Source organism: Arvicanthis niloticus, chromosome 24, assembly GCF_011762505.2.
Source record: "Arvicanthis niloticus isolate mArvNil1 chromosome 24, mArvNil1.pat.X, whole genome shotgun sequence".
Taxonomy (NCBI): domain Eukaryota; kingdom Metazoa; phylum Chordata; class Mammalia; order Rodentia; family Muridae; genus Arvicanthis; species Arvicanthis niloticus.
The window spans coordinates 24,752,956-24,769,926 of record NC_133432.1 but is presented as its reverse complement, the minus strand read 5'-3'; the positions used below and the strand labels follow the sequence as shown (position 1 = coordinate 24,769,926).

At 49.8% G+C, this 16,971-nt stretch overlaps 2 protein-coding genes across 3 annotated transcripts in view; both read left to right on the top strand.

Moving 5' to 3' along the window:
* Positions 1 to 5,706: 5,706 nt before the first annotated feature.
* Positions 5,707 to 7,557, top strand: LOC143438187 (syncytin-A). The gene has a single exon (XM_076923833.1). The coding sequence runs from the start codon at positions 5,707 to 5,709 to the stop codon at positions 7,555 to 7,557; it is 1,851 nt and encodes a 616-aa protein (XP_076779948.1).
* Positions 7,558 to 13,205: 5,648 nt separating this feature from the next.
* Positions 13,206 to 16,971, top strand: part of Clip2 (CAP-Gly domain containing linker protein 2) — a 63,219-nt gene continuing 59,453 nt past the window's right edge. The window contains exon 1 of one of the 2 annotated variants that reach the window (XM_076923115.1): positions 13,206 to 13,590. The gene's annotated coding sequence lies outside the window, so the exon portion shown is untranslated. The remainder of the gene's footprint in view (positions 13,591 to 16,971) is intronic. The other variant, XM_076923116.1, reaches the window with a different exon arrangement.

Here is a 16,971-nt window from a genome sequence, read left to right as displayed (position 1 = left end):
TCAGATGCCCCTCAGACTAGAGTTACAGGCAGCTATCATGTGGGTGCTGGGAACTGAACCTGGATCCTTTGCAAGAACAGTTAACTACATAGCCATCTCCCTAGCTCCAATTCATCTTTCAATGACGTCGGTGGAAGCATGAGAGCAGTGGACTACAGCATAGCTGGGAGACCTCTCCCATAGGGTTCAGATGCTATCTGAAGAAACTATTAGCTTCTGGGTTGAGCAAGCTAGTTGCCTGCTAAGTGCGTACGTTTCAAACGCCTCACCTGATAGTCACAAGGATATTAGATCACGCACAGAGCGGAGGAAGGAATGGCTAAAAAGAATAAAGCTAACAATAGCCTAGGATAAATTTTAATTAGGCTCTGGCCTGTGACACTCCCACCTCACCACAAACCTAAGAAGTTCTAAACGGTTGATTGGCCCTGCCGAGGGTTCTATGTGAGATGTGGTTTCTTTGGGGGAGCTTCTGTTCATATCTGCTACAGAGAGTCCATCAGGACTGGTTCTGTTGGTCCTTCTTCACATTGCCTTTTAGAAGGAGGGCATGGGGAGGGTCACTGGACCCCTCACCTGAGATTCCAACCGTTCCTTCCACAGAACTATGTTCTAATTATACATAGCCTGGAGGTGTGGTCTGAGGTCATGCAAGAATATATAAACTGGGGAAAACTAACTGAAGAACCTCAGTCTACGTGGGCACACACAAGCCACCATCCATGCCAGATAAAGCCTTTTCATGGAAGCTGGATCGGGATCACCCACGCCCTGCTGGTAAGCTGGATAAACTCAGATATTCTACTTTGGTGGAATCACGCTTTGATTGGCCATTGAGATTTCCTTTTAAAGATTCATTTTTATTATTTCATGTGTCTAAGTGGTTTTTTTGCATGTGCATGTATAGCCATGCATCAAATACCTGTGTGAAGAGATTGTAAGATCCCATGTGGGTGCTGGGAATCGAACCTGGGTCCTTTGTAAGAATACAAGCTCTTGCTCTTAACCACTGGGTCTACTTTCCAATCCTGTCATTTGGGATGTTATGTGGAGGGAGCAGATGTTGTTTCTGTCTCCCTAGGGAAAGGACTCTTTTTGTTTTGCTTTGTATGAGACAGGATCTCACTACGTAGTCCAGTGAGCCTGGGGCTCACTAGGTAGACCAGGCTGGTCTCGAACTCATAGAGATCTGCCTGCTTCTGCCTCCTGAGTTCTGAGATTTAAAGGCATGAACCATTATGCCTGGCATGAATTCTTGCAGTGAAGGGGAACCAGGATCACCACTGTTAGCCGAGGTCATGACAACTTGAAATTTTCTTCCATTCTGGTAAACTGATTAATGGCAGTTTCCCTTAACCACAACAATCAGCATGAATCCGGGCTTATTTTTCTAGAATCCTCCTAGCACCCTGCAACGCCTGAGGATAACTGGTCATGAGAGATGTTTGTGATCACCTGACATTCTGTCGTGTTGGTGAAACAGAGTCCTGCTGTGTATCCTTGCAGATGGATCTCACAAGGTAGAAGAAGTTGCTTTGTAACACACAGAGATCTGCCTGCTTCTGCCTCTAAGTGCAGGGGTTAAATGTGTGTGCCACCACGCCCACTTGGCATCCTTTTCACACCCTACTCCACTCTGTAATCACTCCTGGCATTGGCTTTTGACTCCCATCCCCCAACCCTTCCTTCCACCCCCCACCCACCCCCACACTCCCCCTCTCGGCTCCCATAACTCCCTCTGCTCTGTAAGCAGGAAGCGTTCTGCTTTTTCCATCTAGAGACCTCGACTGTAGAATCTGCTTTCCTCGTCTGTCCATCCTTTTGTCTGTCCATCCTTCCTCTGACCTTTGGGAGCTCTTACGGAGGATTAGGGTGAGGGCATCTGATCTAAGAAAGAAGCGTCAAAGCTTAGTGACTGACTCTCACCTCAGAGAGCTCGCCCATTCTTGGGCTGCCATTTTGCCCCTACCTGCTACGTGGGTTGAAAACCACTCAAAATCAGATTGCATTCAGCTCTAGTTACCCAGAGACTGCCTCTTTCTCTACCAGGTCCCAATAGTCGAGCTGAGCCTGGACTCCGACTTGGCAAGCTGGTGGACTGACTGGGACCAGGGATTGTTTCTTCATCTGTTGCCCTCAGTGGATCCGAGAAAAATCTGTGAATAGCTGGTAAGATTATATTGTAGTTTTTGAATATGGGGGTGTTGCTTGTTCAGTTTTGTCAAGATTGACTAAACCCTGACATGAATTCCCTCCCTCTCTTAGGGAGAAGGATATACCTAGGAAATCTAAGCAGCCCAGACCAGTGCGGCATAGCCTATTTGGGCATTCGGTTTCCCATTCCTTCCTGTCATTCCTGGTTGTCCAATCCCTCTTTGGGGCGGCGGTATTCTAGAGAGCTCTGTGCCTCTTCTCACTCTTTCACAAAGCACCCACAGAGCAGCTCTTTTCTGCTGCTCTGTCACCCAGACCCAACCCCTTCTGAGAACTCTGTCTCCCACACTTATACAGCTGTCCTTCATTCTCACCCGGCATTCATCCTCAGATGGAGTTACCTCCTCCCCCACCATTGCTACCCACCCTACTCCTAGTTAAAAAAGGAACTCCCTGCCCTGGTCAGCAAGCTCAGCATCCACTCACTTCCAAGGAGTCCAAGGAGCTGAAGCCTATGACGGCCAGACTCCTGGAAGCCTCCGCTTACAATGTACTAACTCCCCTCAGTGTCCCCATCCGGACAGTCCAAATGTCAGATGTCTCCTATTCCCCAGTCCAAGATTTATACCTCATTAGTAATGCCTGTCCATCCAGCAGTCCCCAAACCTTTCAGGATTCTATCCTACCTGTCCTCTACCCAATTCTCATTTCTCAGTTCTTTTTATCTTTTAGCTTTATTTATTTATTTATTTTCTGCATGTGAGTACACTGTCACTGTCTTCAGACACACCCCAAAATGCGTATCAGATCCCATTACAGATGGTTGAGAGCCACCATGTGGCTGCTGGGAATTGAACTCAGGACCTCTGGAAGGAGTCAGTACTTTTGTTTGTTTGTTTGTTTTTTGTTTTTCCGAGACAGGGTTTCTCTGTATAGCCTTGGCTGTCCTGGAACTCACTCTGTTGACCAGGCTGGCCTCAAACTCAGAAATCCGCCTGCCTCTGCCTCCCAAGTGCTGGGATTAAAGGCATGCGCCACCACCGCCTGGCGGAGTCAGTGCTTTTAACTGCTGAGCCATCTCTCCAGTCCTCAATCCTTAATCTCAAAAGATGCTTTCTCTACTGTTCTTAGCTGCTATTGTTGTTGTTGTTATTATTACTGTCATTATTTTTAAAATATTTATTTTATTCTATGTGTGTTAGTGTCTTGCCTGCATGTATGTGTGTGTACCACCTGTATACCTTGTACCGGAGGAGGTCAGAAGTCAGCATAGAATCCCCTGGAACTAGAGTTACAGATGGTTGTGAGCCACCAAATGGGTGCTGAAAACTGAACCAGGGTTCTCTGCAAGAGAAGCAAATACTCTTAGCATCTTTCTGGTGCCATCTTGGCTCTTCTTGTCAAGACCTTTGCATATTTACCTGGGCAGCCCCTGACACCCAAATGTCTACTCAGTTAACTCAAGGATTTTGAGATAGTCCTCCCCAGCACTTGGGAGGCAGAGGCAGGTGGATTTCTGAGTTCAAGGCCAGCCTGGTCTACAGAGTGAGTTCCAGGACAGCCAAGACTAACAGAGAAACCCTGTCTCGAAAAACCAGAGAGAGAGAGAGAGAGAGAGAGAGAGAGAGAGAGAGAGAGAGAGGAGAGAAGCTCAATTTTTTAGGGAGGATCTTGTCCTGGCCTGTTGAGTCTCAACTTCACTCCAGTCCTTCAGACGACCGGTCCCTACAACACACCTACTCCCTTTACTCTTCTGGCCGGCCAGGGATCCTGGGTATCCCCCTCTAAGGCTCAGATAACCCCTTCTCAAGTCATGTATCTTGGCCCCATTCTAACCTTCTCTTCCCATGGTGTACCTCAAAATTGCAAATCTGTAACCAAGGGATTCCCTCCGCCTTGAAGCTGAATGGCATCTCTCTCCTTTCTGGGCCTAGCAGGTTACTTTTGTATCTGGATCTCCAACTTCAGAGTCTTAGTAACTCTCTTCACTGGGATGCTTGTGGTCCTCTCACAGAGCCTCTGGACCCTCCCAACCTACCTAAGCTCATCTTCTATGCTCAGAAGCCCTCATTACTGCCCTAGGGCATCCAGCCCTCTCCAAACCTCTCATCCTTTCTGTACCATCTTTCATAACTTAGCTGATGTTACAAAGACTGTCCATAAAGGCAGGTAGACTTACAGCCTATGGCTGGCCTTCTTGCTTGAAAACCCTTGGGATACCTCCCTTTAACATAGGAGCCCCCAAATTCACCTTCTACCAACTTATTACTGTCTGTACCTCCCAAAATCATAAGTGATTCAATTCTCTCTCTCTCTCCATCTCTCCCTCTTGCATTTAATATACATTGTTTATTATTTGGTTTCTTGAGACAGGGTTTCAATGTGTAGCCCTGTTTGTCCCAGAACTTGCTTTGTAGACCAGGCTGGCCTCCAACTCAGAGATCCTCCTATCCTCTTACCTCTGCTTCCCGAGCCCTGGGACAAAAGGCATGTGTCACTACTGCCTGGCTTGTTATACTGATTATACAAAATCTTTTAATCATGTTTCAGTGTTGTAAAACTGATATTTTTTTTTTTTTCTTTGCCTGAGTGTTGGGCCAGCATGTATGCTTGTAGCTTGGGCATGAAGTAGCCATGGGGTCCAGAAGAGGGCGCTAGATTCCCTAGAACTAGAGATACAGACGATTGTATGTCACCACGTGGATGCTGGGAATCAAACCTGGGTCCTCTGGAAGAGCACCAGTACTCTTAACTACTGAGCCATCCTTCCAGCCCCAGCTGTAAAATTCTTAATCCATCCACTTTCCTTCCTGTAGACTTTAGCCTTACAGAGGACCCCCAATCTTTGATTGATCCCCCTGACTTCTTGCTACATTCTTATAGTCATTGGACAGATGTTCCTGTTATTGAGACCCTCTAACTGATATATTGATAAGGGCTTTTTAAGGCTATGCCAATTGTCACAGGTGATACCACCTTAGAGGGCCAATCTCTCCTCCCCCACTCCACCCGTCACCACCATCACCACAAAGCAGGCAGAGCCCATCGCTCTCACCAGAGCCTGACAGTTGCATACCAAAAAGTTGGTGCCTACACTGACTCCAAGTGTGCACACCACATCTTCCATTCTCACGTCCGCCTTTAGCAAGAGAGGGCATCTCTCACTTCATAAGAGACACCTATACTTAATTGCAAATTAATCTACAAACTCAATCAGGTCATTAGCTTGCCTCTGCCAGCAGTGGCTAATTGCCAAAGTAGCCCAAGGCTACACCTAGGGGGCGTGATAGAAGCCAAGGAAAATAATCTGTTGAGCGGCTACAACTAAACTCAAAAGCGGCTTGCAGACCCTAACTCTAAGACTAACCCTCGGACGACCCTCTTTGTGTTTCTACTGTCATAGGTCCAACCTCCGTAAGTATAGCCTGCACAGCGGTGGCCTCCCTGACTTTTTCCATCACTCCTGGACTAACCGACAGACAACCTTGACTTTAGAAGTCTCAGGACAGCGTCTCTGTGCCTCTCATCACCGTGGGCCACTCCTGAAGAGCCATGGTTCGTCCTTGGGTTTTCTGCCTCCTCCTGTTCCCCTCTGCCTACTCGGACAGCTGGATGCCCCTGGTAAACCAGACTCAACGCCTCCTCCGGGACGCTAACTCTTCCTTCTCTTCCAACTGCTGGGTCTGTTTATCCATCCAAACTCAACGCTCTCTAGCCATGCCAGCCCCACTAAGGGCTTGGACAGAGACACCCATGAAACTTCGTATCATGTATTCTGCCCGGACCCTCTCTGGCCCTTATCCTATTACCGACCTCGAGAGACGCCTCCAGAATTCCCACCCATTGACTCCTCATTACTCTTTTGTCAACCCTGACCGACGGGCCATTGCTTTCCTTCAGATCACCAGTGTAACAGGCATACTCCCCATCCTCTCCCGCCTCACCTCGGTGAGATACCCCAATGACCACGTCTACGAATCTGCCCAGCGCCCCATATGGGGATCACTCTCCACGCAGACAATCCTCACCTCCCAGGCTCCTCTCTGCATATCCCGTTTCTTCAAGAATTCAAAACATGCCACCTTCGTGGGCAATCTCCCTGCCTCTCTTTGCAATCACACCTTTCAGCTCTCCCCATCTGCCAACCACCAGTCCGTAGATCTGTCCAACAGCTATGCCTTTGCCCCTCTAATGGCCATGCCAGGCTCTAAATGGAGAAATCCCTTACGCTTTTCAGGACCCCCTACCCTAAACTCAGGGAAGCCTTACCACTCCTGCCCAGTAGATGACATCCACTGTCACACCTACCCCACCACCCCCTGGAGGTACTGTCCTTCCTTCCCGTCTAGCACTTGCTATAACCTCACCCTATTTGAACCCAACAATGCGAGTCACCCTACTACCCTGTCTGTGGATACCACATACTTCAAGATTAAACTCCAGGGAGACAAAGACCCCTATCCACTCTTTCAGTACCAGCCCCTCATGGGGGCAGCCCTCTCTGGACAATATTCAATCTGGGAGTATGAGCCCACTGTTGAGGAAAACGGGGGTATCACTCCAAATATCTTCTCCCATCTTGTCTCCTTAACATATTCCTTCTGTCTCAACTCCTCGGGCGTTTTCTTCCTCTGTGGAAACTCAACTTATGTCTGTCTCCCGGCCAATTGGTCGGGCGTCTGCACCCTTGTCTTCCAATACCCGGATATTCAACTCCTGCCTAACAACCAAACCATAACGGTCCCGCTTTTGGCTACAGTTCCCTCCTCTGTCCCCGCTTCTCGCCGGAAGCGAGCCCTTCCTCTCCTTCCTCTTCTTGCAGGCCTGGGCATTGCTTCCGCCCTCGGGTTAGGCATCGCCGGTATTACCACCTCAACCATGTATTTCCAACAGCTTTCCAAGGCTCTCTCGGAGAGCCTAGACGAAATAGCCATGTCCATTATCAGCCTCCAAGACCAAATAGACTCGTTGGCGGGTGTCGTTCTCCAAAACCGCAGAGCTCTGGACCTCATTGTGGCTGAGAGAGGGGGCACCTGCCTCTTCCTCCAGGAAGAATGCTGCTTCTACATAAACCAGTCTGGAGTAGTCCGGTATGCGGCAAGGAAACTTCGAGAAAGGGCATCGGAACTCGGTCCAAGCAGCTCGAGCTCTTGGATCCAGTGGATGGGGCTGGGACCCTGGCTACCCTCTTGGTTGACTTCCTTCATGGGACCTATTCTCTTTATCCTGGTACTGCTCGTTTTCAGACCTTGTCTTCTGAATTGCCTGACTCATTCTGTATCCCAGCGAATGAGTTCTTTCATTCACAACACCACCAAAGGGCACGTGGACAAGATCCTTCTGCTTCGAGAGTCCCAGTACAAGAGACTTTCCCAAGAGCCCCCGGAGGAGGACGCTGTCTAGCAGGGAGGAACTACATGAACCATAACCGACCCCCACCCCGTCTCTACCTACTGATCTATAGAAATGAACACCATCCGTGTTAGCTTCAGACTTTCCACTTGGAAGAGCTAATCAATTTGCTTAAATAGTGGTAGTTTCCCCAAACCAGAGTAATCGTTCTAGGCTTGTTTTTCTAGATGCCGGACACCCCTTGCCCCCTGATAATGGTTGGCCATTGGAGATGTTTAAGATCACCTACACATGTCAGTCACTGCTCAAGACTCTTTGATCACTTCCGGCAACAGAAGCGTTTGAGCCCCAATCCCTCCAACTTCCCATCTACCCGGGTCTGTCAGCAGACAGCGAGCTTTCTGACTTCCCCGATCTGGAGACCTCCCTTCCCAAGGTTTTTCTCGAATTAAACCCATCCTGTTGTAGAAGCTGGTTATGTCCTTGTTTGTCCTTCCCCTCTTGGGCCTTTCAGCCACCATCCTGGGGGCTTCTGAATCAAAGAAACTTGTCTGGATGCTGGCTCCCCAGTTCCAGAGACAAGGATCAATCTTGAATGCATTTCCCTTTCTTCTGCTGCAGGCAAAGGAGCAAAACAAGAATTTTCTAGAAAGCTAAACTTACTTATTTTACAAGGAACTCTATTATTTTAAGAGCGGACGATGGTCTTACCTCATGACCTTACGGGGAGACTGTCCCTCATAGACTCCAAAGGTGGAATACTGAGTTCCCCCCAGTAGGCGGAGCCATTTCCACAGGTTTAGGGGGCGAGCCTTGGAGGAGGTGTGCCTCTGGAGGTGAGCTTTGAGAACGTAAGAGGAAGGCCCCTTTGAGTTTACTATCTCTGCCTTGCACTTACGGCTCCAGATGTGAGCCTTCAGCTTCTGCTTTGTCTGCCATTTGCTGAACGCTTCCCCGCTGTTACACACTCGCCTCTCCAGCACTGTAAAACAAATAAACCCTCCTGCTATACGTTGCTTTGGTCATGATGTTTTATCACAGTAATCAAAAAGTAATACAGAAGGCAACAGCATGGATATTTTATCCAGCATTCTTTTTTTTTTTTTTTTTAAATGAAATGTCCAAGCTGGACCTAAACTCACAGTGATGCTCCTGCTTCAGCTTCTTGTACTGGGACCACAGGGATGTACCACTACACTTAGCTCTAGGTTTTATTTTTATTTATTTATTTAGTCAAAGTCAAACCAGTGACGTTCCATCTGTCTCTGCCGCTATGTTTTGGGAGGAAATAGAAGGGCCCAAAATGCTCAAAAGAGATGTCCCTTTACAGGGTTGGAGAAATAGGTTCATGGTTAAGAGTGTTTGCTTGTCTGAGTTTGGTTCACAGCAACCAAGGCTGGGTAGCTCACAGGACCTGTAACTCGGGCTCCAGGGAATCCTGATCTCTTTTGTGACTCAGAGAAAACTATACTCAGGTACATACATGTACACAGAATTAAAAATAAATCTTTAAACAGATGTCCCCTTAGGCTTGGTACTGTTCTTAGGACAGGATTGGAGGAAGAAGACAGCGTAAGACTCCCTGTCCCCAGGCAAAGCGCTCACAGAGACCTTGAGTATGACGGTACATGCCTGTCATTCCAGCACGCCAAGGCTGCAGGCTGGAGAGTTTGAGGTCAGCCTGGGCTACATACATGAGACCTTATCTCACAAAGCTGAAACCATGCAGTTAGTCTTATTTACAGAGGGACATCTCTCAGGGAACCCAGAAGGCTGCAAAAAAAAGCTCCCAGGACCTCAGAAGCCCAGGTCAGGTCAGCAGAATAACCTACAGAACTGTGGCGTCCCCGTGATGACGTCAGCTTCTCTTCCTCCGTCATCAGTACCAATCAGAGGCATCAGTACCAATCAGAGGCATCAGTACCAACCAGAGGCATCAGTACCAACTAAGCAGAAGCTCTGCTTCCTTCTAGGCTGGAAGAATTCAGGACCAGCCAAGTCCACGTGTCTGGAAGCAGCCCCGTGGTGGCCAGCTCAGCAGACGTTTCCATGGCAACACCACGCCCACCCGGATGCACAGGGTTCTGCTGTAAGGCCAGGCTGTGATCCAATACGAAGAAGCTACCATTTTCATTCAAACAAGAATCTCCACACAAGGACATGACTGTTTCTCGTGTCCTTCCAATTCCCATGGAAACAGCTTCTATTTATTTATTTATTTATTTATTTATTTACTTGCTTACTTAGAGACAGGGTTTCACTGTGTAGCTCCAACTGTCCTGAAACTCATTAGGACCAGGCTGGCCCTTGAACTCACAGAGATCCTCCTGCATCTGCCTCCCAAGTGCTGGCTCCCTGCGGCACTATGGTCAGCTTAAAATAGCAATTCAGAGACTGGAAAAATATTCCAGCAAAGAACTGGAGGTGACAGTTGGAGAGATGGCTCAGTGGTTAACCGTACTTGCTGCTCTTGGTAGCGTACCTGAGTTCGGTTCCCAGCACCCACATGAGAAGGATGGATCATTACAATCACCTGTAACTCCAGCTCCAGAGGAAGTCTAAACCATCCTTTGGCCTTGGCAGGTGCTCCCATTCAAGTACACACACATAGACATAATTAAAATAATATCATCCATGTCAGACATGGTGGTGTGTGCCTTTAACTCCCAGTATTGGGAGGCAGAGGCAGTCTGATGTCATGAGTTTGAGGCTAGCCTGGTGCATATAGTGGGTTCCAGGCCAGCCAGGGCTACATAGTGAGACCCTATCAAATAAATAAATAAATAAATAAATAAATAAATAAATAAATCAGCTAATGGAGATGCCTTTAATCCCAGCATTTGGGAGGCAGAGGCAGGCAGATCTCTGAGTTCGAAGCCAGCTTGCTCTACAGAATGAGTTCCAGGACAGCCAGAGCTACACAGAAAAACCCAGTGTGGAAAAACAATTAAAAAAAAAAAAAAACAAAAAAAAAAAAACAAAAAAAAAAAAAAAAAAAAAAAACAAAAAAAACAAAACAGGGCTGGAGAGATGGCTCAGTGGTTAAGAGCACTGACTGCTCTTCCAGAGGTCCTGAGTTCAATTCCCAGCAACTACATGGTGGCTCACAACCATCTGTAATGGGATCTGATGTCCCCTTCTGGTGTGTGTCTGAAGATAGTGACAGTGTGCTCATATACATAAAAAAAAAATCTAAAAAAAAAAAAAAAAAAACCAAAACAAACAAACAAAATCTTCAGGAAGATGTTGGGGGAGAACTCAGTGCTCTTGCTTAGTTAGCATTCCAGAAGTCCCGGATTCCATTCCTGTCTCCACATACACACAGAATATCAAAATTATAGGCTAGGACCAGACATGATGGCACATGACTGGAATCTCAGCACTGGAAAGTCAAAGGCAAGTGAATTTTGAGTACTAGACCACAGGGAATTCAAAGCTAGCACTGGGTACCTTGGATGCTGTCTCAAATATAAATACAAGGAGGGGTTGGGGATGTAGCGCACAGATAAAGCACTGGCCTAGAAGTGCTAGCACTGGCCCCGATTTCCCCAGTGAAATCGGGGGCGTGGTTGAGATATACAGTACCTGCCAGAAACCCTCCAGTCAGGGAAGCTTTATCTTTCCTCCTGAGAACCAGCTTGCCAACAGCTAGGGCCAGAGGTCAGTCACCCTTTGAGGTTCCGCTCATGAGAGGCCAGGTGGGTCTCTTGGAGCTGATTCCAATAGCCCAAAGCAGGTGTTCAGCTGGGAGATTTTTGCTGAGCATCTACCTGGGGGCATGTCAGTTGGGGGGTTCCTTCTGTCAACTACCTGAGGGCACAAACGGGCTGCTCAGGTGCCTCACATGGGAACTTGTGACCTGAACAAATCCTTGTGCCTTTTCCCCTTTAAGTAGGGACTCACGTAGCCTGGGCTGTTCTCCAGCTTGTCGTGTAGCCAAAGCTGGCCTTGAACTCATGATATTTCTTCCTCCTCTCCTTTGTTACCACATCTGTTTTATGCTGTGTTGGGGATTGAATCGAAGGCTGTATGTGTAAATTGAACATCTGTTAACCGAGCTGCACCCCGGCTCCCATTTCTTTTTAATATTTTATTTTATATGTTTAATTATGTGCGCATGTGTAGGTATATGCACGTGTATGTGAAGGTACCCCCAAAGTCGAGAAGAGAACATCAGATCTCCTGGAGCTAGAGTTATAGGCAGCTACCCAATGTGGGCGCTAGGAACTGAACTCAGGTCCTCTCCAAGAGCGGTATACATTCTTTTATTTTTTGAGACAGGGTTTCACTGTCTCCACCTCTCCAGCCCTCATCCTTTCTGACACACACCGAAGGGTTTACAGACAGAGAACTATGGTTGAAGTGCAAACTTTTATCTGTGGTATTAATTTCCTTCTTTTTGAGTCAGGATCGCACTGGCCTGACTGGCTGGCCTGAAACTCTCTATGTAGACCAGGCTGGACTTAAACTAATACAGATCTGCCTGTTTCAGGATTAAAGGCAGATGCTACCATGTCCAGCTATTTAAATTTTCTGTTGGTGGAAATGGAGCCAAGGGCCTCAGTAATGCTAAACAGGTGCTCTCCCACTGAGCCACGCCCCCAGCCCCTCACTGGGGGATTCTAGGCAGGGGCTCTACCACTGAGCTACATCCCCAGCCCCTCACAGGTATCTGTCCTAGGTAGTAGATGCTCTACTCCTGAGCCAGGACCCAACCCAAGAGGTGGATTCTTTCCAGTCTGCCATGATTTGGGTCCTATTTCAACATTGAAGCTGTCCATCTAGCTACACAGAACTTGCTCTTTCTCGAACCGCCCCCTCACTTTGTATACCGTCCACTCCTGAGGAATTGACTCTTTTCACATGGGCTCTCTTTGCTGCTGAGCTCCTCAGGACTAGCCTACTGCCGGCATCAATTCACTCCTCAGTAGACCAGGCTGGCCTCGAACTCAGAAATCCGCCTGCCTCTGCCTCCCAAGTGCTGGGATTAAAGGCGTGCGCCACCACCGCCCGGCACAACTGCCTTTTTTGTTCTGGTAAGCTAAACATCCTTTAAAGATGGGGAAACTGAGGTCAAGAGGTTAATGTACCATCATGCTCAGTGAGACTGTAAGGTTTTGTTTCGGTGGTGGGTTTTTTGTTTGTTTGTTTGTTTTTGTGACAGAGTCTCACTATGTCGCTCAGCTTGCCCTCCTGATCAGCCTGCCTAGTGTCTGGTGGAACCAGGGTGCCTTCAGGTGGTACATCTGAAGCTCTCCCTACAGTTGTATTATTCCCTCTTCTCGCCTCTTTGAACACAGTCCCTAAGTCAGTCAACTCTTGCGGGAAACCTTCCGGATCCCAGCCCCACCCCCTTACATTCACAAGCGCCTCCGTCTCCTAATATGGAACATTCACATAAGCAATGCATGGTCGAAACAGAAACTGGAACACGCATAAATGCCTCGGGTTGAAGTGCGTGTGAGTGAAATCTATCTCCAAGGCTCAAGTCAGCTATAGGTGGTCTAGGTGGGGAAGACGAGGTTCCGAAGACTACTCCACCCGCCCGCTCCCCAGTTTTTGCGTGTCACTGTTGCCTGAGAACCGGGAGACCACGGCTGCGGGCACCGCCCCCACCCCCTCCGTTTTCCCCGGCGCTCCGGGCCCCGCCTTCCTGCGCCCGCCGCTACGCCGGCCCCTTTTGTTCGCTCTCTGGCCGCTGAGCTCTCCTGGCGCTCGGCATCTCCCGGCTGAGCTCGGCTCGCCTTGGCAGGGTTCCACGGGGCTCCGCTCCGCTCGGCTTCTCTCGCCTCCGCCCCGTTGGGCTCGGATCTTCCCGGCTCGGCCCCGCTCGGCTCGGCTCCGCTCGGCTCTACTCGGCTCGGCTCCGCCTCGGGGCGCGCAGGCAGCGGCCGGGTTTACTGGATCGGCCCCTCCCTCTATCCCCCTTCTGGCCGTAGATCCTGTGCGAGGCCCCGACTCGGAGCGGGGAGACCCGGTTAGGGTAGCGGCGTGAAGGGACCGGCACAGCATCCTTGTTCCCGGGACGCGCGGACCAAGAGGAGGAGAGGGGTGTCGGGTCCTGGTTCCTGCTGGAGCTCCAAGGTAGGCGCCGCTCTGGGGACGCGCGCGATGGGGGCGCGCGGGCAACAAAGGACGCAGAGTCGCGGGGGGCGGCGGCACCCTATCCTGGAAAGAAAAGGGGGTGCTATCACCAAGCCATTGTCGCCGCGTGGGCAAGGACAGCGGGCAGGGCCGCCGCCGCTGGTGGGCGTGGGCGAGGTGAACCCCAACTTCCTTAACCCAGACCGCTGCTGGGGTTGGGGGCGCCCCTGGATTGCACGTCCAGATGGTGTGCACATCCATAAACTGGGATTCGGGTGTGTTTGTTGGCGTCCTCTTTCCAAGAGCGGGTCCAGGAAGCTGGACAAGCTGCAGACCTCTTGGGGAAGGCTCACTCAGGCTCTGTGGGGGCGCACACAGCCTGGTGGGCGCGGCCATCAACCCTCATCTCCAGACCTGGCATCTGGGATGAGACACGGAGGCCCCCGCCCCGCCACCTGGGGTCGCCTGGTTGGTGCCCTTAGCAAAACTTGATTGGAGAGCCTAGCTTGGAAGAGGATGGGATAAGGGGGAGGCCCAGGCAGGGTGGCTTTCCACAGGGGTGCCCCCCCAAGCTGGCGCTGGTGGCTGGTGAGGCAGCAGATTTTTTTCCCTCCCCCCAGGGAGGGGCAGTGGCGACGCAGGATGCAGGGCTGAGCCTCTAGGGCTAGGAGCCGCGTGGACTCCTCAGGCGGGGCCTGTGTGTTTGTCCCAGACTCATTGGGCTTTGCCACGCGTACCTCCTCCCGAGCCTGACCCAAGCCTGGAAAGGTCGTTGCAGAGAAACACCTTAGGGGGTAGAGGAATCACAACCCAGCCAGGAATGCACGCACCCAGCCTCTGAAATCCCGCTCCTATCTTCTGAACTACAAATGGGCAGGGGGTTGGAGGGTTGTGGAACTAGGCAGGCAATTGGCCTTAATCTTGAAGGGTGCCCAGGCAGAGGACGGTGGGGGTGGGGCTGGCCTAGGACTGTGCTCTGAGGAGGAGGTAGAGCACCACGTGTGGCCACTTTACCTTTGCGGTAAGCCAGAGGCCTCCTCCCCATCAGTTGTAAATGTAAACAATGAGTCCTTCATTCATAAGGTCGCTGTCACCTGGGTTGGCACCACCAGGGGCTGGCAGGTACACAGAACCGGAGGAAGCTAGCTACTCTGCATAGCACAGCACAGCCTAAACTGATGCCTGGCAAGTGGAGAAGCTAGGAGCCCCCAAGAGGCACAGCTGGAGGGTGGGGCAGACCCTAAAGGCAGACCCTGAGACCAGACCCAAGGGTGCTTTTTACCTAGGCGATGGCTCCCATAAGAGCTTCCGGACAAGAGGCATTCTGGCTTAGATGGGCAGAGAAAGATTTAGGTTACTGGGGCGTGAAGTTCAAGGAAGAGCCTGTTTGCCGGTTCCTTCCTGGGTACGCTAGGTGCCCACTTAGCACAGGACAGAAACATGGGTTTCAGCAGTGCTTAAAAGGGTAGTATGTGGGAGTGGAGCCTCCAGGATGAGGAGGTTAGGAATCGAGGAACCCCAACGGCTGAAGAGCCTTGGAGAAGCACACACAGCTCTTCTAACCAGGCACTCAAGTGGGAAGTGCCTACTCAGAGCCCCCAAATTCGCAGCCAGAACACTCGTCCCAAGGAGCAGGAGTTCAGATGTGGGAGTTTGACAGATCCTTGCGCTGCTACTTGAATCGCTGTGTGGCTTCGGTCAAGATATCATACCTTGCTGTCTCTGTTTCCCCATCAGTAAAAATGGGAGTACTTTGGGGATTTGCCTTTTAGGGCTTTTGAGAAAACCGTGTGCCCCGAGACAGAGTTTTTGTGACTTTACTTACTTGGGGAATTAAACCTAAGACTTCATTGGCTTCTCTGGCTGAGCCACGCCCCCAGCCCCTCACTGGGGGATTCTAGGCAGGGGCTCTACCGCTGAGCCACGCCCCTGGCCCCTCATTGAGGGATTTTAGGCAAATGATCTACCCTGAGCCACTCCCCTGGGGTATTCTAGACTACTAGACAACTATTCTTCCATTGAGGTACATTCCCAGTTGATTTTTTTTTTTTTTTAATGCTACAGGAAGTGGCTCTCAGCCTGGGGCAGGAGACTTATCCTCGTCTCTGGCTGCCTTTTACCTTCATACAGCCTGGCCTTTTAGCCCCACCCCAGGGCCTGATCTTTTCTATCTCCCTTCCTTCTTCCTGCTTTCCTTCACTGATAGCAAAGCCATTGTCCTCTTCTCCCTAAATCTTCCCACCCGGAAGACACGCTCAATGATTTCCAGTCGCTCTCTGGTCCGTGTAAGTGCATAGCTGCTCTGTTTACCCTGCCTTCTCTGCCTCTGACGCTTTGCCCAGAGGGGAGACTCTGTCTGCATTTGCAACCCAGTAGCTCTTGGGAGAATTTATGTCTTTACCCAGATTTTTAAAAAACACATATTAGGTGCTTACTCTGGGCCAGGAAGGTTTGGTTCTAACTCCTCCCACCCCCTTTTGAGACAGGGTCTCACTATGTAGCCCTCGCTGGCTTGGAACTTACTATATAGCCTAGGCTAGCCTTAAACTCATAGATATGTGTTTGCTTAGTGTTGGGACTAAACATGCGCCCACCATGTCCAGTGGTTCTGACTTTATAAATAAATTTATTCATTTGTTGGTTTTTTTTTTCACATTATTTTTAAGATTTATTTTTTTTCTGGAGTTAGAGTTAGACTGTTGTGAGCTGTCTGGAAATGAACCTAGGTCTCAGTCCCTGAGATATCTCTCCAGCCCTGACTCTGTGTATTGGAGATACACAGAGTATCTTAGCCTTGCCTTAGACTGACACAGCCCTGGCCTTGAACTTCTGCTCTTGCAGCCCACATTTCCCAATACTAGGCTGACAGGTGTGTGCTACCCCCTCCAGGTTTATATGGTGCTGGGGATAGACTTGGGGTTCAGACATGTTAGGCAGGCACTGCACCCAGTAGTTCACCCAGTGAACTACAGTACTTTCTCTGCTTTTGGTTTTTAGACAAGGTCTCCTTGTAGCTCAGGCTGGTCTCAAAGTCACTCTGTAGCCCAGACTGGCCTCAGAGTCACATTTTAGCCCAGGCTGGTTTTCCTGTCTCTACCTTTAGAGTTCTGGGATGACAGGTAGGCACCACTGTGTGCTTTGTCCATGTATTGGTTAAGTACTTACTGTGTGCCTGAGGGGCACATCATCTTCTGCAAAGTCAAGGTCTGTTTCTCTAAAGCATAATTACAGTCGTACTCTCTGCCGACACCTCAGTACAAAGTCTAAACACTGTCTGGCCTTTGGAGCCCACACAATTGCCCAGGCCTTGCATTCCATGGGACTGCCTCCTCTTTCTTCATCTCCCTCTCTTCCTCTTTCTGTCCCTCTCTCCCTCTTGCT

Coding starts and splice junctions, on each gene's coding strand:
- LOC143438187 (XM_076923833.1), top strand. CDS start 5,707: ATGGTTCGTCCTTGGGTTTTCTGCCTCCTCCTGTTCCCCTCTGCCTAC.